General features: G+C 37.5%; 2 protein-coding genes across 6 annotated transcripts in view; both read left to right on the top strand.

Moving 5' to 3' along the window:
• Positions 1–14,487, top strand: part of IFI44L (interferon induced protein 44 like) — a 35,811-nt gene extending 21,324 nt beyond the window's left edge. For 3 of the 5 annotated variants that reach the window (XM_047725524.1, XM_047725525.1, XM_047725526.1), the window contains 2 exons: positions 206–378; positions 1,116–1,999. In XM_047725524.1, coding sequence (XP_047581480.1) covers positions 206–370 — 165 coding nt within the window. In that variant the 3' untranslated portion in view covers positions 371–378; positions 1,116–1,999. Of the gene's footprint in view, positions 1–205; positions 379–1,115; positions 2,000–14,444 lie in introns of those variants that run through there. The other 2 variants (XR_007126579.1, XR_007126580.1) reach the window with 2 other exon arrangements.
• On the top strand, positions 4,537–19,898 carry IFI44 (interferon induced protein 44). Its single transcript, XM_047725523.1, has 9 exons — positions 4,537–5,030; positions 5,270–5,736; positions 9,739–9,775; positions 10,764–10,959; positions 12,461–12,610; positions 15,158–15,329; positions 16,493–16,593; positions 18,530–18,704; positions 19,788–19,898. Exons 2-9 carry the CDS (start codon positions 5,280–5,282, stop codon positions 19,817–19,819), a joined length of 1,320 nt encoding a protein of 439 aa, XP_047581479.1. The 5' UTR covers positions 4,537–5,030; positions 5,270–5,279; the 3' UTR covers positions 19,820–19,898.
• The last annotated feature ends 5,613 nt before the right edge of the window (positions 19,899–25,511 follow it).

Below are 25,511 nucleotides of genomic sequence, written 5' to 3'. Positions count from 1 at the left end.
GTGTATGTCTGTGTGTGTGTGCATATGCTCATATTATGTATTCATAGGTAAATGGAGACATATGTCCCACTTTAAAACAATAATTATTTGTATTATAATTATATTTAAAAGAGTACTTTTTTTTGCTTTTTCAGTTTCTTTCTTGAATTATATTTGAATTCAGTCAATTTTCAGATATGAGTTATGCTTATTAATTTTTCCACAGATAATGGATGCCAGCAAAATGTTAAATGTTCCTATTTATAATACATTCGTGGTTGAAAATTACACATCAGAGTGGGAGCTGGACCCTGTAAAGGACACTCAGATCCTCTTTGTGCTGAGGCAGATGTTACGGGTAGCAGAGGACTTCTTTGAGGACTTGCCTTGAGGAAACAGGTGATCTGGCCCCTTTCTGTCCCTCTCATAAAGCATGGTGCTTTTTGAAAATCCCACGGTTCAACCTCGCCAGATGACTGATGCCCATTAGCTTGCTCTAGACCTGATAGCTATGTCAGGATATCTGCTTTGCTTCTATTTTTTTTTTTTTTATTTTGCTCTCAGATGAAATTGTAGGAATGTTCCAGCTCTGCATGTGACATCATTTGTCTTGGTTCTATTACTTGCCCCAACCCTGGACTGGCAGGACTCAATGAGAGTCATTGTCTGGTGACAGCCTCCTTATGACTTCTGCTTTCACTCACGTTTTGCCTTCAGTCCCTGAGAGCATCTGATGATTTCTTCTAGAATCTGTCCTTTCTCAAGCTCAAAGGTCAACCCTGAGCAGTGGTGGGCCAAGAAATGCAAACCACCATTTGGGAATTTAATTTCTGTGACAATTTTCTCAACCTCCCCAGCAAAACGGACTATCCCCTTACTTATTTGTCTATAGCACTTTATTTAGAACTCTATGTGAGTACTAATACATTGAATAATCATTTTAAAAATGGTTAGTTGGATATCCACTTCCCTAAACAAATTGTGAGTTCTTTAGGAAGCAGTGTTTGGATTTTACATACCTTTGTATTCACAGAACTTAGCACAGTGTCTTATAGTGAGCAAGCATGCCCGCCATTATGCCTCTCTCCCAACTTTCCCAGGGTGATAACATGTACTGAAAAATTTTCTTCTTGTAGAAGGGAAAACTGGAAGAGAATGAAATGCTGGAGAGAAGAAATGGACATGAAGGAGGGAGAATGTTTTACTTATCTTTGGCTGAAGATATGAATTTAAACTAATTAAAAAGAACAGATATTTCTTAAGGACTTACATGTTATTTCTGTAAAAAAAACACAAAGTTTTCATTAATCAATTTCAAATCATCCTGCCATGTTTCCCAAGTAGAGTGATCAAATAAGGTTATTAGTGCAAGTCAAGAAGAAGGTTATCTGGGGCGCCTGGGTGGCTCAGTGGGTGAAAGCCTCTGCCTTCAGCTCGGGTCATGATCCTCTCTGCTCAGCGGGGAGCCTGCTTCCTTCTCACACTGCCTGCCTCTCTGCCTACTTGTGATCTCTGTCTGTCAAATAAATAAATAAATAAAATCTTTAAAAAAAGAAGAAGGTTATCTTATACACATGCCCCCAAATGGTTTTAAATTCCTCTGGGTAGCTGTAGAAATGAGCACTATTAGTAAAGAAAAAAAGATTTTCAGAAGATAAGTTTTGGGTTTTCTGCCTAAAACCCTAACTCTCTTTTCCAAATTTCTTAGTATTTTTCAAATGAATATGCTTTGGCTCAATAGTTATCTATATTAAAGCCATCTAATGTACTTTTAGTCAGAATTATTGTCTTCTTTGGGAAACTAGGAATACTAGAGATTTTGTGTGGTGGGTGGGTGGGATGGGCTGTGGCATTAAAAAGTGACTGTTTTGAACTTAAGTGTGTCTATTGGCAGAGGAATGGATAAAGAAAATTTGGTATGCTGGGGCGTCTGGGTGGCTCAGCTATTAAGTGTCTGCCTTTGGCTCAGGTCATGATCCCAGGGTCCTGGGATTGAGCCCTGCATTGGACACCTTGCTCAGTGGGAAACCTGCTTCTCCCTTTCCCACTTCCCCTGCTTATGTTCTCTCTTTCTTGCTGTTTGCTGTATCTCTCTGTCAAATAAATAAATAAAATCGTAAAAAAAAAAAAAAGAAAATTTGGTATATATATTTACACACACAAACACACCCTGGAATATTATTCAGCCATAAAAAAGAAGGAAATTTTGCTATTTGAGACCGCAATCTCACTTATATGTGAAATCCTAGAAAGCCTAACTCATAGGAACAGAGTAGAATGGTGGTTGCCAGGGGCTGAGGAATGAGGGGAATGGGGTGATATTGGTTGAAGGGTAAAAATATCCAGTTACAAGATGAAAATGTTCTGGGAATTTGGGGGCGCCTGGGTGGCTCAGTGGGTTAAGCCGCTGCCTTCGGCTCAGGTCATGGTCTCGGAGTCCTGGGATCGAGCCCCGCATCGGGCTCTCTGCTCAGCAGGGAGCCTGCTTCCTCCTCTCTCTCTGCCTGCCTCTCTGCCTGCTTGTGATCTCTCTGTCAAATAAATAAATAAAATCTTTAAAAAAAAATGTTCTGGGAATTTAATGTATAACATGGTGACTGTGGCTAACAATGCAGTATTATGTACTTGAAAATTGCTAGGAGAGTAGATCCTAAATGTTCTCATCACATGTACAAAAAAGGTAATTATCTGAGGTAATGGATGATGGATGTTAACTAACCTTTTGGTGGCAACTATTTCACAATATGTACATGTATCAAATCATTGCATTAAATAACTTACCTAATTTTATATATCTTTCTGTTTGGTTTTCCTGGGGATTTTTATTTATTTGGTATTAAAATCCACTGGTTCCTGAGTAACCCATGAAGTCTGGAAACAAATTTCTTGAGTCTTACTCATTTATTTTAATTTTAATTTAATTTGTTTAGTAATTTCAAGTTTTCATTTAAATTCCAGTTAACACATAGTGTACTATGAGTTTTAAGAGTAGGATTTAGTGATTGATCACTTACATATAACAACCAGTGCACATCACAACGACTGCCTTTCTAGTCCCCATCACCCATTTAACCCATCCCCTGCCCACTTCCTCTCTAGCAACCATCAGTTTTGGATAGTTAGGAGTCTGTTTATATCAATTATATCAATCTGAGCAAGGTGGAAACTGGCATACTACCTGTAAGTCTTTGCAAAATCTTGTGATGTTGGAAAAAATGCAGACCACTGGGGGCAGCCAGACAATAGAATTAGGATTATGGCCAATATCCAGCTGCTTGCCCCCCACATGCTTTCCCAACACAGCTCACACAATGGTTTTGAGCTGGTTCCAGACTCCGGGACAGGAATAACAGTGTCAGCAAAAGTGCAGGTAGAGATTGTAGGAATGGGGGTGGAGATGGCAAAGAAGAACAAGAAGAACAAGCTATGTTAAATAATGGTGTGTAAATATAATGGTCGAAGTTTTAAAACAATTTCTCTTTGAGAGAGCGAGAAGACGCATGCACAAGCAGGGAGGAGGGGGGTGAGGCAGAAGGAGAGGGCAAAAGAGAATCTTTTTTTTTTTTTTTAAAGATTTTATTTATTTATTTGAAAGAGAGAGAGATCACAAGTAGGCAGAGAGGCAGGCAGAGAGAGAGAGGGGAAAGCAGGCTCCCTGCCGAGCAGAGATCCCGATGTGGGGCTCAATCCCAGGACCCCAGGATCATGACCTAAGCTGAAGGCAGAGGCTCAACCCACTGAGCCACCCAGGTGCCCCGCAAAAGAGAATCTTAAGTGGGATCCATGCCTCGTGTGGAGTCCTACGTGGGGCTTGATCTCACCACTCTGAGATCATGACCCAAGCTGAAATCAAGACCTGGATGCGTAAACAACCCAACCACCCAGTTGCCCTCCAACACAGGTCTTTAGAGGGGACCTGTCACACCTCTGAGCTCATGTTGGGGGTTGGTGTCTTCCAAAAGCTCAAGGAAAAGAGAGCTGGGAATATTAATTTCTGGAAGGTGATTGTTCATTCAAATGATATAATTTATGAGCAAGGGCTACCTGAATTATGGATTATTTGTGTGTGTAGGGGGTTTGGAGGCAGGTCTGAAACTCTGCCCTAAATGCCAATTCTATCTTAGAAGAATATGAGCTAACTAGAGACTACCAAGTGATCTTTTCTACCATCTCCATGTCTCATTTCTTTATCATTAAGGCGCTAAGCCATTTTTTTTTTAAATTTCTATTCCATTGATGTTACAAGTAATTTGTCAAACATGAAGATTCCTGGCTTCCTTAGTGAACTGAAAGCTGTTTGCCAAGCGATGTTAGATCCTCCCGCTTCAGTCTGAGTTCTTGAGACGGTCTGCAAAATGAAAAAGAATCTGCTGCTTGTTTGAGTCAGGGATAAGTGGGACCTGACCATGGGGAGGTTTTCAGATGGTGGTGACTTGGCCCTTAACACTGGCTGATCTCCAAAAGCATTCTGTATTAGCTCAGCGTTCTGTTTGGGATCCTGGCTCATCTGGCACAACTTGTCAGAAATCTGTTTGTTTGTTTGTTTGTTTGTTTCCCAGAAATCTGTCTTCCCCGCGCAAGCAATGCAGAAAACAGTGGACCCGGATGAGAGGAAGTCAATTGATAGCAGAGAAGTGGATGAGTTTGAGGCATGCGCCCTGGAGTAGGAATCAACAGCATTTTTTTTTTTTTTTTGTATTTCAACATACAGAAACGGATTGAATTTTTCTTTAAAGAAGTCGCTTAAAAATCTAGTGGGCTGTTAGGTTTTCGTCTCTTTTACTTCAATTATTTGATTCTGCTAATGTTTTTATTTGACCCGACTGTGTAGATTTAACTGGAGCAGTTCCTGTCTCCCCGCCCTGCTGGAGGGAAGCTGGCACTCTGCCCAGTGGGCGGGGCCTTACTAAGTTTCATTTTCCTCTTCTCCGAGTGCCTGAACCTCGGAGGCTGCAGCTGAAGAATGTTCTGTGTGGATTTCTGAGTCTGCTTAGCGGTCCAAACAGAGCAGCCACACTCAGCCTCAGTCCTTGTAGAGGGTCTACAAACAGGTAAATGACTTGCTGCTTTCCACTTTTCCTAGCACTTGCCAATAATAGTCTTTCTTAATTAAAAGAAAAATTTTTTTTAGAATGAAAAGTGAGTTAATTTTTCTGTTATCTGCTCATCCTCTTTTTACTCACCTTAAGTGTAATGTAGAGTACGTAAGAGGCACATATACAAGCTTCATGCTGGGATGTGTTACCTGGTTTTCAATATTTAATGGAAAGTATGTTTGATTTTCTGCTAGATTGAGAAGCATGGCAATGGCGACTCGTTTGACGGCAATGCAAGAAAAGAAGCTGCAGAATTATTTTGGAGGAAAACGGTTTACCCTTCTCTATAAAGCTAGTGTCCATGAATTCTCTGGATATAATTTTCTTAAGAGATGCAGTGGCCAAGGGCCTACTCTGATCGGGATTTATGGTGGATGTTATGTTTGGGGGGCCTATATAAGAGTGAATTTAAAGAGAGATGACACAGTTCCCGTTGTCCTTTTTGCCTTTCAAGAGAATGAAATTTCAGAATGTGATGTAGGTGCGTGCTCACCACCTACATTTCTTAATGAATATAATGTAAGATGGAATAATAGTTCAGGGTTCCTCCTAGATCTGAGGGAAAAAAAAGTGACTGTGAACTTAGATGCAGCTAAAAAACTTGGACTGCCTCAAAATCAACCTATTTCCTTTGAGGAATGTGAAGTTTTTCGTTGTGAAGGTAAGTTTAATCAGATAGGCTCATATAGAGTTCTCTCCTGAATGTTTGAGGCAACCCATCTCTTTAAGGAAAGAATGTCCTTATCTCTGGGGTGACCCAGACTGAAACCCGGCCACACTTCTTTTGCTGAGACCCAACCATGGTCAAAAGTAGCATATAAAGAATTTTCTGGAGTATGTTTGTGTGGGGGATGGGGTAGGGGAGAGGGAGGGAAGGTAGAAGGAGAAGGAAGGGGGGAGAGGCAGCAAACTTAAAGATTGTGAGATTCTTTTGGAATGAAACCAAACCTCAAACTTCTCTTGACTGGTACTAGATCCTGCAATTTCCCACTGTATCCATTATATTAAAAGACCAAAATGAATTTACTTATTTTCTGCTAAAGGACATTGTTTCCAATATTTGTTGTTATAAACAATGCTTTTGTAATATATTTGTGAATATAACTGTGCACAAAAATACTCTTTATAGTAACGTCCTGGAAGTGGGTTTGCTGTTTAAGAAAGATTTACATTTGCACTTTGATAGACACATCTCAAAGGCTTTTATACTTTCCCCAAGAGTGCTATAGAAATGCCTATTTCCCTATCTTCTTGCCAATATTTGATATCATCAGACTTTGGAATATTTGCAATTTGATGGCCAAAAGATGGTTTCCCATTTTCTTCTTTGCTTATTCTTGATTATTAGCAAGTTTATGTGTATTGGCCATTTACATTTCATCTCTGAAATAGTTATTTATGACTATCCATTTAAAAGAAGGGACCCTGGAAATAATATCCTCTTGAATATTTGCATGTTCCAAACTAGTTGTCTGTGGTCTTTATACTTGAATGATCACCAGAGTACACAATTCTTTGGGGATTTGTAATGTTTTCACAGTACTGATATTGCTGTTGAAAACCTAGGGCCAGACTTACTTATTTGTTTTAATTGTTTCCTTTTGAATGATTTGATCTTACTTCCTGGCTGCCTCAAACATCTAAAAAATTTTGTTGATGTCTGGTCAGTTTACTTGGATATGTCATGATGTTGACAATCCTGCATCAGTTAAGGAAACTTTTATTGAGGTATAACACATAAACAGAGAAATGCACAATTGATAAATGTACCAATCGACAAACTTTTATAAACTAGACACACTAATGTCGCTACTACTAGGATGAAGACATAAGATTATTATCATCATTTCAAAAAGCTCCTTGCTGATTCTTCCTGGTTATTACCAACCAAAGATTACTATTACTTTGGCTCATCGACACTAATTACTTCTTCTTTTTGAATTTTATATAAGTGAAATCATATCACAATGTGTACTCTTGTGTGTCTGGCCTCTTACATTCAATATTATGTTTGAGGGATTGAGCTAAACAAGGGAGTGGATTATAAAATCAGACCTCTACAATTCGGATATCTTACCCAGTATCAGGCTTGACTAATCATTTCATGGATAAGGATAAAAGCAGTCAGAAATCTCGGAGAAGGCAGAAAGGGTACAAGAATATTCTGCATGGTTCCTAGGATCTTCCTTTGCATATTAGACATATGCTTTCTGGATAAAACAACAGGCAGCGTTGTAAAACAACCTGCCTGTTGTTTTTTTGAACTTTGTGGGTCACCTTACATACTAAAGAGTGGTTACATTATGGAACGTTTATATGTCAGTGCTATGGATTGAATGTTGCCCCCAACCAAGACTCATATGTTGAAGCCCTAACCCCCTGTGTGACTATACTTGGAGATGCGACCTCTAAGGAAGTAATTAAGGTTAAATGAGGTCCTAAGAGTGGGGTCTTAATTCAATAGGATAAGCATTCATATAAGAAGGGACACTTGAGAGCTTACTCTCTCCCCTTGAATATCCAAGAAGAGATCATAGGAGAACACAGTGAGATGGCGGCCACCTACAAGGCAAGGGAAGAGGCCTCAGGATGAAATCTACCTTGCTGCACAGTGATCTTGGACTTCTCAGCTTCCAGAACTGTGAGAAATAAATTTTGTGCTGTCCTAGTTTATGGTATTTTGTATGGCAGCCTGAGCAGACTAAAACAATCAGCTTACATGACATTCCCATGAAGACAAGCCTCATAAATCCACAGAATCTGTAAGCCTTCGTGTATATGTGTTTTGGTTCACACATTCATATTGTTTAAAGAATATGTATACAAAATTTCTGGGTCATTGGATTGGTGTATGCTCAGCTTCAGTGGATACTGACAAAGCTTTCCAACATAGTCATACCAGTTGCCCTCACCACAGCAGTATATGAGAGTTTCTGTCACTTCTAAATTTTTCCCAACACTTCTTGTTACAATATGTAACCATTTTGGTACATGAACTGTGGCATGATATTTTGTGAATCTGGTTCACTTTGATTAGACTAGTCAGTAATTTATTTTACAGTTTAAGCCAATTACTATATTAATTTATCCTTTTTCAACTTATAAAATTTGCCTTGTATTTTGGTTAATTCCTTCTAATATTTCTAAGGTTTGTTTCTGTAGTCTTTTCTGTTTCTATTTTCAATTTTCAAAACTTTCCTTCTTTCTTTTTATTAACAAAGTATACTTTTATCACAAGGTTGATATAAAGTGTTTATATTCTGGTTATCTTCTATATATTTACAGTTTTGATTTTGAATTTCCTTTTGGATGTTAAAGTTAAGAGGTGCTTTGTAAAAGTCCAAGAAGTGGCTTTTATCTCTGTGTACACTTAACTCTTCTCTCGTTTTATTATAGTCATTGTATGTAGACTTTACTATTTTTACTTTTGGTCATTTAAAGAGGTTTTCAGTCCATATGTGTAGCCATATTTTTAAATGTTTCACACAGTATTTTTTTGTAGTGTAGAGAATTGCCAGCCTCACTACACCTGATCCTTTCAGTTTTTTTTTTTTTAAGATTTTATTTATCATTTATTTATTTTAGAGAGAGGGAGGCTGAGTGAGTGAGGGAAGGAGAGGGAAAATCCACTGCAGGTGCTATGCGGGGCATGGAGCCCAACGTGGGTCATGGATCCTGACCCGGGCTCGATCCCACTACTGGGAGATCATGACCTGAGCAGAAACCCAGTCAGTCATGGAACCCATTAAGCCATCCAGACACCCTGCAGCTGATCCTTCCAGTTTTTTTTTTTTTTAAGATTTTATTTTTATTTATTTGACAGAGAGAGAGAGAGAGATCGCAAGTAGGCAGAGAGGCAGGCAGAGAGAGGTGTGGGGGTCAGGGAAGCAGGCTCCCTGCTGAGCAGAGAGCCCTATGGGGGCTTGATCCCAGGATCCTGAGATCATGACCTGAGCCGAAGGCAGAGGCTTAACCCACTGAGCCACCCAGGTGCCCCTGATCCGTCCAGTTTTAAATCTACCACCGAAGAGTATCTCTTCACAGGAAGTGAAATTCTGGGCCTGAGTCTCACTGGTTCACATAAAGTCCTCGGCTCTCGCCTGAACCACTCACTGTGCTCTGATTGGGTGAGGGATGCATCCTGCACTCTCTTTGGAGCCACAAAGAAAATCAATTGGACTGGAAGTTCCAGGAACTCCAGCCATAGATAGTAGGTTTTAGAGAAGATTTGGTGTGTGTGGTTTTTTTGTTTGTATCTCTGTACATTATCCTTTTCAGGCCTCTTGGATTATGGAGCAACTATTTTAAAGTATTCCCAGTGTTTCCTTGGCCTGTCTCCCTCCCTTTATGCCTTGCTTCTCTGATTCAGAAAGGACCCCAGTTCTCATTTCCCATGTTGGCGCAAGCCACATCCTACTGCTGAGTAATTGGGTGAGAAGAGATCTGTGGGCAATCTAGTCTTACAGTGCCCACCTTGCCTCTAGCACTAGATTCTTCAAAAGAGATGTTAAGGAGATTTGCAGAATTTTCTCCACTTGCTTTCGTTGTACTGTGCTGCTGTCATGGAAAAGCTACTTCTGTATTTTACCCTAGTGAATGCATTGACATTCAGTTAGACTGTCATTCAACAACTTGTGCTTTTCATTTTTCTTTATTTCCCTAGATTTATTGGATAAAAGAATCATGAAAGGGATTACTCAGTAAGTCAATGTCAATTAAAATCATGTTTTTATTATAAATATTATATATTGTATATTATAAAATAAGTCAATTAAAATAATGTTCTGTTATTCTGTTTATTATCTTAGACTTATTTTTTATAGGTTCTGTCAAATTGGTAACAGATTATAACATAACTTTTGGATCATTAAGAATAAACTATAATTATATTTATAATCATAAAACTATTTGATAATACCAATGTTAAAACAGAAAGAATGCCGGGTAAAGGGAAAGCACTCCTAACGTTGTTATATGCTTGAAGGAAAATAATTATTTGGCAGCATGTCTACATTTTTGCTTAGACTTCTTGAAGTTACAGTTTCAACTACTTTAGGGAATTGCGTTGGAAAGGGTGGCTGGTAGGTAGAGGATACTTAAATGAACTTCAAGAACATGTTAGAAATTATCTACTTACATAAACTTCAAAAGTCACACGTTATGTTGTGCTTTTTGAAATTTATTATTGATAAGTTATCTTCATAACACAGTTCATATTTATTATTAGGCTTATATGAACTGGTTGCTTAAATTTGAAAGGTTTTGTGTCTGATTGGCTTTAGTTGTGTTATTTTCGCTTTTTTCTTCTTTTATGGTAGGATTTGAAGTAGGATAGTTGCTTGTCCTTTCTTTCTTTTTTTTTTAAAGATTTATTTATTTATTTGTTTGACAGAGAGAGATCACAAGTAGGCAGAGAAGCAGGCAGAGAGAGAGAGGAGGAAGCAGGCTCCCTGCTGAGCCGAGAGCCGGATGTGGGGCTTGATCCCAGAACCCTGGGATCATGACCTGAGTTGAAGGCAGAGGCTTTAATCCACTGAGCCACCCAGGCGCCCCTGTCCTTTCAACAGGAAAGCAAGTTGCTAATCAAAAAGAAATAATAATATATAAGAAAAGAAAAAGAATTCTAGGAAGACTTATGGTAAGTTCTTGTGATGTACTCTCTGTTGTTATAATTGTCTGTCTGAACAGACTCCATGAGAGATTATTGGATGACATGAGAACCTACAGTTCATATGGAGGCCTCGTTCACCAAATACGGATTCTGCTCCTGGGTCCCACTGGGGCTGGGAAATCTAGCTTCTTCAACTCAGTAAAGTCTGTTTTCCGAGGCCATGTAACACACCAGGCTCTGGTGGGCTCTGATACAACTGGGGTATCTGGCAAGGTATGTCCATTCAAAGTCACTCAGCCTTTGCTTCTTTGTTCAAGTTAAGTAGTTTTGAAAATTCTTTTTTTTTTAAATTTTTTATTTTTTAAATTTCTTTTCAGTGTACCAGAATTCATTGTTTATGCACCACACCCAGTACTCCATGCAGTACATACCCTCCATAGTACCCACCACCAGTCTGACCCAGCTTCCCACCCTCTGCCCCTTCAAAACCCTCAGTTTGTTTTTCAGAGTCCATAGTCTCTCATGGTTCATCTCCCCCTCCAATTTCCCTCAACTACCTTCTCCTCTCCATCTCCCCATGTTCTCCGTGTTATTTCTTATGCTCCACAAATAAGTGAAACCATAGGATAGTTGACCTTCTCTGCTTGACTTGTTTCACTCAGCATAATCTCCTCCAGTCCTGTCCATGTTGATAACAAAAGTTGGGTGTTCATCCTTTCTGATGGAGGCATAAAACTCCATAGTGTATATGGACCACATCTTCCTTATCCATTCATCCGTTGAAGGGCATCTTGGTTCTTTCCACAGTTTGGTGACCGTGGCCATTGCTGCTATGAACATTGGGGTACAGATGGCCCTTCTTTTCACTACATCTGTATCTTTGTAGTGCCCAGTAGTGCAATTGCAGGGTCATAGGGAAGCTCTATTTTTAATTTCTTAAGGAATATCCACACTGTCTTCCAAAGTGGCTGCACCAACTTGCATTCCCACCAACAGTGTAAGAGGGTTCCCCTTTCTCCATATCCTCTCCAACACACATTGCTTCCTGTCTTGTTAATTTTGGCGATTCTAACTGGTGTAAGGTGATATATCTCAATGTGGTTTTGATTTGAATCTCCCTGATGGCTAGTGATGATGAACATTTTTTCATGTGTCTGATAGCCATTTGTATGTCTTCACTGGAGAAGTGTCTGTTCATGTCTTCTGCCCATTTTTCTACGTAATTATCTGTTTTGTGTGTGTTGAGTTTGAGACGTTCTTTATAGATCCTGGATATCAGCCTTTTGTCTGTACTGTCATTTGCAAATATCTTCTCCCATTCCGTGGGTTGCCTCTTTGTTTTTTTGACTGTTTCCTTTGCTCTGCAGAAGGTTTTGATCTCGATGAAGTTCCAAAAGTTCATTTTCGCTTTTGTTTCCTTTGCCTTTGGAGACATATCTTGAAAGAAGTTGCTGTGGCTGATGTCAAAGAGGTTACTGCCTATGTTCTCCTCTAGGATTCTGATGGATTCCTGTCTCACGTTGAGGTCTTTTATCCATTTCGAGTTTATCTTTTTGTATGGTGTAAGAGAATGGTTGAGTTTCATTCTTCTTCTACATATAGCTGTATGTATGTCCAATTTTCCCAGCACCATTTATTGAAGAGACTGTCTTTTTTTCACTGTATATTTTTTCCTGCTTTGTCGAAGATTATTTGACTTCATTCCATGTAGACTTTATCTCCATTTGCAATTAAAAAAATGTACTCTTAAAATTGCTTTTTTTCTCCTCTGTAGTACAGGACATATTCTATTAAGGATAAGAGATCTGGCAATGCCCTGCCATTTATTCTGTGTGACTCATTGGGGCTGGGTGAGAAGGAAGAAGGACTGTGCATGGATGACATAGTCTACATCTTAAAAGGCCACATTTCGGACAGATACCAGGTATGATTGGGCTAATCACTGAGAAATTATAACTGATATTTAAAATGTTTGTTTTTGCTCGCTACTGACGACTGCAGATTCTAATCTAATTAATGCATTACCATTGATTTTCTTGAACTATATTTGTTCAAGATCATTTGTTCTTTTTTGATATTTTATTTTACAAAGAATTTAAACATCCAAAAGACTCTTCTGTCATAGCTGTTATAACAACTCTGAATGTTGTTGTGTATTCAATTGCCTTTGGTTGTGTGAGACAGAAATCCAAATACATCGATTTACTCACCTAGGTAATTTTTCTTATGTAACAGGAAGGAAGTCTGAAGGGTAGGCAGCTTTTAATCAGTGTGGACACTCTCTGAAGTTATCAATTTCAGGGGTCCATCTCACTTTCTCTTATGAGACCCTCAGTATGGGGTGCTTTGTGTTCCCCTAAAATTCACATGCTAGCCCTAACCCCAGTGTCATGGTATTAGGAGGTGAGGCCTTTCAGAGGTGATTAGGTCATGAGGGTAAATCCCTCATGAATGGGATTAGTGTCCTTACAAGAGAAGATAAAAAGAAAGATGATCTTTCTCTCTGCCACATGAAGACACAACAAGAAGTTAGCTATCTGCAAACCAGGAAGAGGGCTGTCATCAGAGGCCAAATGTGCTAGTGCCTTGATCTTGGACTTTATAGCCTCAGAACTGTGAGAAGTAATTTTTGTTCTTCATGGCACCAAATATGGTAATTTGCAGCCCAAGTGGACTAAGACGTGTGGCTTTCATCCTTAATGCTCTCCACATGTTCACACTGAGCCCTGTCTGTGTTCTAGACAGGAGAAGTTGGGATTAAAGAGAAAACCACTTTAGTCTGTCATTTTTTTAAAACTTTCTAGTCCTTTGAATAGACATTTTGATTTTGAATTAATCATTACTTTACCTTGTTCCAAATGAATAGTCAGTTGTGCCAGCATCTTTCCTTGAATGTCTTTGCATCGTTTCCCTACCAAATATAGGGATTGGTTTGCTCTGTTGATGTATTTATCAATTCCTTTATGATATTCTTTTTATTACCACATCGTTTAATTGTTGTAACTACCATAGCAATCAACTGTGTCTTGATACCTCACTGGACAAGTCATATTCATTACTTATTTCTTGCATTTGCTTTTCTGCACTATTTTCACAATATACTTTTCTAAGTGAGCCTGTTTGTGTTTGATTTTTTGTTGTTTTGATTAAAATTACATTAAAATTTTATATCAAAATTTGATTTACATCTTTACATATCAAATGTTCTTATCCGGAAACACAAAATGTTTTATTTTTCTACTCATGCAAGGGCTTTCATTCTTTAGTACAGCATTGTCTTGTAGAGGGAAAGTTTATTTTTCAATATTCATTTTTTTTAAAAAACAGCTTTATTATAGGGGATTTTAAACTATGCAAAAGTAGACAAACAATTTAATGAATTCCCATTTACTCAGCTTCTTCAGTTTTTGATCATGGCTCATCACCTGTGTCTATCCACTTTCTCCTCCCCTGTATTTCTCGGAATCAAATTTAATACATCTTAACATTTAATCCATAGATCATAGCAAGTACACCAATACTCTGATGACAAACATCAAACCCACCCTTCCTAGTCAACTAACATTTACCCAAACCACACACAGTTAGGTTTGGTGTACTGAATATAGTCTAAAGTCAACTTTACAAAATAGGGTGTAGTCAAAGAATCTATTTCCTTTCTCTGGCCCTTCAAATACATTTCTTCCTTTTTCTTATAAATAACCATATAAGGGGCGCCTGGGTGGCTCAGTGGGTTAAAGCCTCTGCCTTCGGCTCAGGTCATGATCCCAGGGTCCTGAGATCGAGCCCCACATCGGGCTCTCTGCTCAGCAGCAGGGAGCCTTCTCCCCCCCACCCCCATCTGCCTCTCTGCCTATTTGTGATTTCTGTCAAATAACTAAATAAAATCTTAAAAAAAATATAAAAATTTATGGTGTACTTTCCTTTTTTACAATATAAGAAAATACAGGTCTGTGGTTCTCCTCTTTTTAGAGAAGTCATGAACTACTCTGTGTTATTGGTACATTAGAATCCTGCCACTACACGTAGTCCTGAAGTTAATAGACTTGTGCATGCATCATTTTGTATTTTTACTGCCATACCTGTGACAGATTCCCATCAGAAGGATTGCTAGTTCAAGAGTAAATGCATCTCATTTTGAACCACTTTCAGCCCTTGCATTCTGTGTGGTGAAACCACATTCCTTTCTGAAGGCTCTCACCTCCACCTTGCCCACATTGGTTCTATCTAGAATGCTTTTGGCCATGTGCTCATTCCTTTTATCAGACTAACTTCCCCTACTTTTCAGCTCCCAGATTACATGTCCACTTCTTCAGAAACTATGTGACTGAGGGAATGGGGTTCTAGCTACTTGCATAGACTGTCTTCTCTGTTAACCTCATAATATCAGAGACTTGCACACTGCCTGATATATAATATGTGCTCATGAATATCCATGGAATTAAAATGTTGAGTTATGTTTACCTTGCAGTTTAATTCCTCAAAACCAATCACACCGGTTCATAGTAACTATATTGACAACCCATTGCTGAAGGACAGAATCCATTGTGTGGCACTTGTATTTGACATCAACACTGTTGAACACCTCTCTCGTGACATGATGGCAAAGATCAAAAAAATTCGAAGGGAGTTGATAAAGTGTGGTGAGTCTTGTTCCACTCTACTATCGAGGGCAGTTAATTAGACTATATTGTAGAATGGTTTTAGAACAGGATGAAAAATTTGAGAAATTGCATATCTGAATCTTCTGTGGCCCATCAGTGTGGTTCAAACAAATCAAGCACTTGACAGCTGTATGACTTTGTGCCATGACCTAAATTCTCTATGTCTCAATTTCCTAACCTAGAAAATTAGTATAAGGATAACACCTATCTCAGAGATTTATTATAAGGATTAAACAAATCAATATATTTGAAGAATTTAACAAGTCTTCACTACCTGTTATCACTGTACCCTAACATAGATTCATTTACCAAAAGTTCTAGATTTCCTCTTGGGCCTTAAATGATTAGAAATGGAAAACAGTATATCAGTAAGAAAACAGGCAGGGAATCAGGCTCTCTGCTCAGCAGGGAGCCTTCTTTCCCCTCTCTCTCTGCCTACTTGTGATCTCTCTCTGTCAAATAAATAAAATCTTAAAAAAAAAAAAAAAGAAAACAGGCAGGGAAGTAAGATGTTAGGTAGGGCAGGGTAGCATAAAGGCTTAGGGGAAGGTAGACAGGATCGGGGAATTAAGGTGCCCCATACTGGCTTTTCTTGGCTTTATTACCCATTCTGTCGGGAAAAGCGCCAGTTTGTCACAGCTTTGATTAAGTTAGAAGCATGGAGTGATTTACTTGCTCGCTGTAATTTGAAACCTTGCCAGTGAGGTGTGCAGGGAGGTGCTTGCTAGCATTGTCATAGAAGAACAATTTACTTGTGATGCTTTCACACATGCTATTGACTTCTGGAGGATTCTCCCCCATCTTGCTTGTGAGATCTCTTTTCTGTAGTCTCCATAAAAACAACCGTTTGGACGGGATAGGAGACCAATCAACAATATTGTAGTATCACTAGTTACCTCTTTAGTTATCTCTTCCAAAAGGTGGTTTCATTTGAAGCCACATTTCTTACCATGGAAAGCAATGAAGGGAATTTCCTATGATATTAATGAGTACTTGAGTGGTGCATTTTTAAGGGATGGTGGGCCTTCCCAAATCTCTGAACTTGCTTCACAGATAGCCTGTTGCATAATTGATCTCTGGTTAACTAAAACATACTGATGCTGTCTTTAATGGTCAAAGTGACAAGTATCTGTTTGGCCTAGGTGTAGCACATGTGGTTTTGCTCACTCATGTGGATAGCATGGACCTGATTAGCAGAGGTGACCTTGGAGACATATACAAATGTATGCTTGTGAAGCCTAAGGTAATGAATGATGTTCCTCTTTGCAGACACATTTTCTGGGATATGTCACTATAATCACATGATATTGCTGCGAATAAAAATAAAAATGAACACCTGTTGAACTTAAGAATTAAAATAATTTCTTGGATAATTCAGACTTCTCAAATTTAAAAATTAAATATATATTCATCTTTACATGGACACAGATCATTCCATTCATTATAATTTAACCCAAATAGCTTCAATTCAACAAATATTTATTGATTGCCTTTCATAATTGAGTCAGTGTGATAGTCGCTAACCAGATACATAGATAATTAAACAATTTCTCTGCACTCAAAAGGTTATAATTTTATCAGTGGAGGTGAGAGGGTGGGGGAGAAGGATAGGAAAAAATTGACAGAGTATGAGTATGATAAATCTTATGAAGGGATTCAAAATAAAATCGAAAGTTTAGAGGAGGAAAATATTGTGTGAAAGGAGATGGAGAAGATTTCATTCCTGGAATATCACTGGAAAATAGGTCTCATAGAGGAGGAGGATTTTGGGAGGTGAAGAGACAAAAGGGGAAAAAAAAATCAGGCTATGAGAATAGCCCAAGTCAATACAGTAGTGTGGGAAGAGGCAATGTGAGTGGGAAGCATGGAGTCATTCAGTTTAGTGGAGGGCCGAATCCTTGTAGGGGGAGATAAAGAAGTTATATTTGCATGAGGTGGCTTTACGTAATTGGGCACATTATGGGGAATCATAGCAATTTTTTTCTCTCTTAAGTTTTTATTTAAATTCCAGTGAGTTAACATATGGTATAATATTAGTTTCAAATGTACAATGTAGTGATTCAACATTTCCATGCATCACCAGTGCTCATCACAGCACATGCCCTCCTTAATCCCCATCACATATTTAGCCCATCCCCCCACCCCCGTAACCTTCAGTTTGTTCTCTCTATTCTTAAGAGTCTGTTTCTTAGTTTCTCTCTCTCTCTCTTTTTACCCTTTGCTCATTTGTTTTGTTTCTTAAATTCCACATATGAGTGAAATTATATGGTGTTTGTCTTTCTCCAAATTATTTCACTTAGCATAATACTCTCTAATTCCATCCATATTGTTGCAAATGGCAAGATTTTTCATATATATATATATATATATATATATATATATATATATGAATCACATCTTCTTTATCCATTCATCAGTCAATGGACACTTGGGCTCTTTCCATAATTTGGCTATTGTAGATAATGCAGCTATAAAAAGTAGTGATATAACCAAACTGAAGCATCACAAAAATTAATCTCCCACTACATGTAGAATGGATTATAGTCGAAAGGAACCTGGATTTGGGAATACCAGTTGGGAACATGTAATGATAACTAGTATTTGTTGAGCACTAAATATGTGATAAATTTTCTTATTCAGTATTTACAACAGCCCTGTGAGATGAGTACTGTCATTACCACATTTTATAGATGAGGAAACAAACACACAGAGAGTAAAGTATTTGCCAGTGTTTTTGACAGTGACGAGAAATAACAGAGCCCTGTTTTAAACCCAAGCAGTGTCATTCCCCAGATAAATTTGTCTAAGCAAGAATTAAAATAGCATACTAAGCTAATCTAGTAAAATTGACTAATCATGAGAATAACTTTGAATAAGAAACAGGGAAATTGCATACTCTAGCATAAAGCATTAAAAATGCTTCAGTTTCAAAGTAATCTGCATGGAACTATTAGTTACCTTTCATTTCTAACTCATATGATATATATGTATTCTCGATGAAAGTTGGTAGTGACACTGGAGATTGACTTGTGAAGCTCTTTAAGAAAGTATTTATGGGACCAGATCTCTATCTTTATTTTCCCCAACAGGAATACTACTGCCAAGCTCCTGCTATTTGTTACTGCTTTCGTGGTATATATTGACCTAAAATAGTCTTGGTCACTGTTTCTCTATTGCAGTTAGAGACAGTCCACAGAGAACTTGGATTTGCTCTTTCTGACATCTTGGTGGTTAGTAATTATACCTCAGAGTGGGAGCTGGACCCTGTAAAGGACGTTCTGATCCTCTCTGCGCTGAGACAGATGCTATGGGCGGCAGATGACTTCTTAGAGGATTTGCCTCCTGAGGAAACAGGTAGATATTTGATGGTATTGACATTTGAAGGTGTCAGCTGTATGGCTACTCCCGCTTGGATCTATTGGGTACGTGGAAGTTCACTGTGCCACTGTAGGTCACCGTCTTGTGAGGAGTCCTAGCCTGTAGCTCACTGGTTAGGTGTGTTTTCTCCCCCCTCACATTTCCTGATTTCCCCACCCTTAGGGTACATCCTAGGAATTTGCACTACTTCTCTTTCCCCCCATGTCTAAAGATAGAATCTTTGAAATGATACATTTCTGTCATTTCTACTGTGTGAAGACTCCAAGTTGTATCCTTGCCCTCTTCTCTCAAAATGTGCTTCTTTGCTTGGGACCCAGAAATGGATTGGATCAGCGTTGTTCCTGATCAGATATGATCTTTGCTTACTTGCCCCTTTCTTGGGACTTATGTTTTTGCCTTTTATGATTTGACTTTTTTGATGTGTCTTCCACCTCAGAGTTTCTCAATGCCAGGTAGTCAGTGCTAGGTAGACATATGTGCCTTTCATATTTATGGCCTCAGATTTTAGCATTACATGTATTCTCTCTCAGATTCTCTCAAAAATACATGCTGCACGGTTTCAGTCAAAGATCAGAGAGAGGGGTGCCTCAGTGGCTCAGTGGGTTAAAGCCTCTGCCTTTGGCTATGGTCATGATCCCAGGGTCCTGGGATCGAGCCCCACGTTGGGCTCTCTGCTCGGCGGGGAGCCTGCTTCCTCCTCTCTCTCTGCCTGCCTCTCTGCCTACTTGTGATCTCTGTCTGTCAAATAAATAAATAAAATCTTTAAAAAAAATCAGACAGAAGTTTCAATTTATACTCAAATTTTATTTTAGTTTGTGAGAAATAAAATTAGAATATCAAATCTTCTTTATTCTCTCTCACTTGCAAACTGCTAAGAAACTCTCAGGCTACTACTGACTCTACCATCTTGATTTCTTCATGTCTTCTCTTCTTCATGGAGCATGCACTCCCAAAGTCAGGCCTGGTTGGCTTAGACCCCCAGTAGCCCAATGTTCTTCCTCCTCCTGCTTGCTTTTCCCTAAATAATCCAGTAAGAATATTTTGTTTCTCTTTTCTCAGAGATCAAAGAAGAGGAACCACCGACTGTGTAAAAGAAGGAAAAAAATATGTGAACCCTTCACATACTAATAATTTTTATCTCATCATAGAAGATTGAAAATTGAAAAATAAGAAAACACAGGAAAAAGAGAAGTAGCTGAAACAGAAGGGGCAAATTGAAAAATAAGAAAACACAGGAAAAAGAGAAGTAGCTGAAACAGAAGGGGCATGTTTTGTTTATGTCTGTGTTGAAGATACATATGGAAAATCATAATGCCTGCAAATAACTAGAGACAGTGGGCTTTAAAGCCATTAATGGTGGAAAAAATGAACATAATTTCTTTTGGATTTATGTTCTGTATCTGTGAAAAATCAAAGTTTCTTCTTACAAAGTCTGAATTTAACTTAAGTGTGGGTGTGTGATTTTGGAAAAGTTTATTTTGTCAGCATCATTTGGTCTTCACCCACATCATCTTAATTTTGCCTTCTTATTTTATTTCCAAATTATTTGATCTTCTCTTTGGGTCTCCAGTTAATGGTGTACTCTTTACACTAAGGCCATTTTTTGGTTTGCTTAATATCTGAAACCCTCTTTTAAGATGTGACAATATTGGTAAGAGTTTGAGGGGATTAAAGCTGACAAGAACTATAGTTTGATTTTTCTGTCAATTATGACTATTTTAGTTACAAGTGATAAAACTCAACCTGAATTACATGATTAAAAAAATAATCAAACCATATAAAAGGCTGGGGTTGAACTGAACTGCCTCAGAAATGATTGAATCTAGAGATTCAAAAGCTATTCTCTTTCTCTCTCACACAGGTGCACATGTGTGTGCACGCGCGTACACACACACACGCACACACTCTCTGGTTCCTTCTTTGTGTCTCTTGCTGTCATTCTCTCAGGCTAGCATTCTTGATAAATCTTAAACAATCTGAATCCAAGCTGACATTCATTCAGTCTTGTGACCCAAAAAGGAAGAGGGCTTTTCTTTTCCAGTTTCATTGTGAAATAATCCAAAAAAGGACTGTTGATTTAGTTCAAATCATATGCCTACTCCCCAAGAGCAATCACTTTCTCTGCAGAAGAGAGAGAAATATGATTATCCCATCTTAAATAATACTTGCCCAAGAAGAGTGATTTGTTATTAGAAGGAGGGGTTTAATCATGGACATGACCACTGTGGATTAACTGAGCTGGAGAGGCACCTTAATATGTATCTTGTGAATTCAGGAAGTTTTCTATCTAGTTTCTCACTTAGAATATAAGAATAAGTATATTCTTTATAAGAACATAAAGTCTTATTAATAAGTCTAAAAATCATTAACAATTTAAAAAAGCTTTTTATTAAAGTAGTATATACACATAAAAAGTTTATAGTTCATAATTGTATGGCTCAATACATTTTGATAGACTCAAGCCATGAAACTAGAACTCAGGTAAGAAACAGAACATTCTAGAAGTTCCCTTTAAGCCCCAGTCTAGTTACATAGGATATCCACTATTCTGACTTCTAATTGCATAGATTAGTCTTTTTCTTTTTTATCCCTAACATAACATTATGCACTATTTATTCTTTTGGGTCTAACTTCTTTCCTGAGATGGTTTATTTGTTTGATTTGTATTATTGTACATAGGTAAAGATAATTTGTTCTCATATATCCTATTATTGTCATGTTAATGGGAAGTTCTAATACTTTCCTTGTAGGTCAAGAATACATTCCATATCTGTTGCATTAAAAATTTTTCTAATTAAAGCTACATAAAAATAAACCATTTGATTTGGGGTCTTTCCAATTTTGTATAATAATAAAGATTCCATAGTGGGAACATACTGTATTTCAATTTGTAAATGTAGCTTGAAAATGAGAAGTAGCATCATGAAGGAGTTGACATGATCCTAAAATTTACAGAGCAGTGTAACGTTTCAAACACAGTCAAGATGTTCTTGATAAACGAAGGGGGAAAGCAGGTATAAAGAGACATATTAAGAAATGTAAATTAACTGTGGTGGATTAATAAATTAATGGAACAGAATGGAGAGTCCAGAAACAGACTTGAGCATGTCTGGACATTTGTTCTATGATAGGGGTAGATGAATGGAGAAACAACAGACAATTCATAAATGGTCTAGTGAATTGGCCATCCATATGGGGAAAAATAAAAGTGAATCCCTCACATCGTATGCAGAAGTCTACTTTAGGTGGACTAGGCACCTAAATGCTAAAAGGATTTTGGAAGATAAAATAGAAGGGTATTTCTATAACTTGGGGGTAAGGAAATATTTCTTAAGTCATAGTTCTTTTTTTTTTTTAAGATTTTATTTATTTATTTGACAGACAGAGATCACAAGTAGGCAGAGAGGCAGGCAGAGAGCAAGGAAGGGAAGCAGGCTCCCTGCTGAGCAGAGAGCCCGATGAGGGACTCGATCCCAGGACCCTGAGATCATGACCTGAGCCAAAGGCAGCAGCTTAACCCACTGAGCCACACAGGCTCCCCTTAAGTCATAGTTCTTAAACAAGATACAAAAAGCTTAATACCAAAAGAGATTGAAAATTAACTATATTGAAATCAGTAACTTTTTTTATTTTTATTTTTTTAAATCAGTAATTTTTATATTCAACAAATTCCATTAAGATAGTAAAAAGATACAGCAATATGTGGGAGAACATATAACTAGCAAAGAACTAATAAAAGGACATATAGAGAAATCCTACAGGTCTAGAAGAAAACTAAAATAGAAAATGAACCAAAGACTTGGAAGCTCTAAAGAAAAAGGAAATTCAAATATTCAGTACATAAGAAACATGTTCAAAATAATTTGTAATAGAAAAAGATCCAAACTAAAATAATTTGGTTCTTTTTTACATTTATTGAGATTTAATTGACATATAAAGTACATATTTTTAAAGTGTAACATTAAGTTTTGACATATGAATGCACCTTAAAATAGTCTTGACAGTCAAGATAACAAATATTTCTATCCCCCCCCCCAAAATTGTAATCCATTCTCTTTATTCCATCTCTTGTTCTGGTCCTCAGATAACCACTAGTCTGTACTCTGACACTCTAAGTTACTTTTCACTTTTTAAGAATTTGTATACACGAAATTGTGCAGAATATACTCTTCCATGTCTGGCTTCTTTTATTCAGTGTTTTGAGATTCAACCATGTGGTTGTATGTAACAATAGTTCTTCTTTTTATTGCTGAGTAGTATTTCATTGTGTGAATATACTACATTTCTTTATCCATTTACCTGTAAACAGACTTTTGGATTGTTTCCAGTAAAGTTCACGATATGCAGAGAGACCCCATGAGCTAGCATTTTGACTCTGTTACGTATCTTAAAGATAATTTTTGGGTGCATCAGAATACACGTATAAGAATTTTTGTAGTAGCCTTGTTCATAATAGGCCCAGTTGGAAGCAACCCACATGCCCATCAATAGTAGAAAAGATAATAAATTGTGGTATATTATATAGAGTACTTCATTTCATATAACAAAATTAAAGAACTATAACTACATATATCAGTGTAAATATTGTAAATATAATATTGGCCAAAAGCATAAAGACATGAATGAATCTATGCATTATGTATAGTTGTATATAAATCTCACAAAAGTTCTAAATAGAAGAGAGGAAATGATGATCGTAAAAGTGAAGATGATAATTACCTTTCAAAGGTTTAGGGTTGTGAAGAGTCAGGGGTCACCTAGGGATTCTGCAGAAATTAAAAGTTTCCTTTGTATTGAACAGGGTGGTTGTGAAATGGATATTTGCTTTATAGTTATTTTTAAGTTGTACATTTGTATTTTATGTACTTTTCTGCATGTATTATATATTTCATAATTAAAGCAGGAAAAATGAGAAGTGATATCATATACAACATTAGAATTAGACAAAACTGGGTCTTGCTGCATATTATGTGATCTTTAAGAAGTCTCTCATTTCCCTATCTTACAGATGATGATAACAGTTTATCATAGATATTTTGTAAGAGCTAAATTAGATAATATATACAGCTTGATTATCAGTGCAGGCACTTAGAAACAGAAACTCAGGTGCTGATGGACACTGCCAATCTTGTATAACAACAAACTGATAAGTAACTATGTTTCCCTATTGTAAATTTAACTTTATTATTGTTGAAAACAAATTTAAGACTTGGACTTTGAAAGCTCCTAACAAAAATGAAAAATACCAAAAGCCAAATTATCAGAGTTTTTGCTTTTGGTCGTTTGGTATGTGGTGGTGTTTGTTTGTTTGTTTTTGTTTTTAATATACCTTTGCCTTCAAAGAGTGTACTGTAACTCAAATTCAAAATTTATAAAAGCAAATAGAAACATATTAAATGGCTTGGTCACCTCTGCCCCCTACTGGCCAATTTACAAAGTGGAAAGGAGGCTGAAGGTTGAATTTGGAAGCTTGAATTAAAACTGCTAAGGTTTCTAATTCTTAAAAAAGCTGACACAACAAATTTTCAAGTGTGTGATTTTTTAAAGGTATACAACATTTAAATAGAAGATAATTTTCTCCTGGTGTTGAAGATGTGGTAGTACTTTGGAAATGCTGTGGTCTGCATTCTCTAATGTTTTTGGCATTATATTAGACTTATTATTTATACATATTTACATTTTTTTTAAATTTTTTTATTTTTTCAGCATAACAGTATTCATTATTTTTGCACCACACCCAGTGCTCCATGCAATCTGTGCCCTCTACAATACCCACCACCTGGTGCCCCCAACCTCCCACCCCCCACCCCTTCAAAATTCTCAGATCGTTTTTCAGAGTCCATAGTCTCTCATGGTTCACCTCCCCTTCCAATTTCCCTCAACTCCCTTCTCCTCTCCATCTCCCCTTGTCCTCCATGCTATTTGTTATGCTCCACAAATAAGTGAAACCATATGATAATTGACTCTCTCTGCTTGACTTATTTCACTCAGCATAATCTCTTCCAGTCCCGTCCATGTTGCTACAAAACTTGGGTATTCATCCTTTCTTTCTTTCTTTTTTTTTTTACAGCTTTATAAACATATATTTTTATCCCCAGGGGTACAGGTCTGCGAATCGCCAGGTTTACACACTTCACAACATATTTACATTTTAAGCTAACATTAATGTGTTGTATTTTAGCATTTTTGCTAACCTGCAGGACAGAAATTTGAATATATAATACTTAAGGCTTATGGTGATCAATGAACACACAAAATGGGTACTTTTGCCTTTTGCTTTTCATAAACGGGATCCCCAATTACATTACTTTAGGATAATGAAGTCTTGAACCCACTTATACAGGAATTAATTTGTATAGATAAATCACAGATGTGGGGACCAGGAGAAACATTATACCTCAAGTGCCATGTTCTCTCAATTTTAATTTCTATTTGATTTAGGATTATTGCATATGAACCGAGAGTTTGCAAATTAGTTACTATAGCAAATTGCTACAAAAGCATGAAAATATGTTCCATTTCTGTGCCAATGGTGCCTTCAGAGAGATTTACAGTGGATTCCTTTCAGCTACATAGTATTGAGTCCAACCCTTTTTTAGGATGGTTTTCCTAATCTGGACATATTTGATCTCAAGCCCTAAAACAAGCACTCAATTGAGTGACTTCCTCTTCTTCACTGTTTTGTGCATCTTTTTGTCTCCATGGCTTTGTTCATACTTTGGGGAAGTTACTTAATTTCTGTTTGCTTTGTCTTCTCATCTGGTAAATGGGGATACTTTACTT

The sequence above is a fragment of the Lutra lutra genome, chromosome 4, assembly GCF_902655055.1.
Source record: "Lutra lutra chromosome 4, mLutLut1.2, whole genome shotgun sequence".
Lineage (NCBI taxonomy): Eukaryota > Metazoa > Chordata > Mammalia > Carnivora > Mustelidae > Lutra > Lutra lutra.
Note: the sequence above shows the minus strand (reverse complement) of the source record. Positions and strands in the feature narration are given on the sequence as shown.

Excerpts from the sequence above, each read along its gene's own strand:
- IFI44 (XM_047725523.1), top strand. The coding sequence starts at position 5,280 with ATGGCAATGGCGACTCGTTTGACGGCAATGCAAGAAAAGAAGCTGCAG. Across the intron at positions 15,330-16,492 it reads AAGGGAGTTGATAAAGTGTG|GTGTAGCACATGTGGTTTTG; the intron begins GTGAGTCTTGTT and ends TGTTTGGCCTAG. Across the intron at positions 16,594-18,529 it reads GTATGCTTGTGAAGCCTAAG|TTAGAGACAGTCCACAGAGA; the intron begins GTAATGAATGAT and ends TCTCTATTGCAG.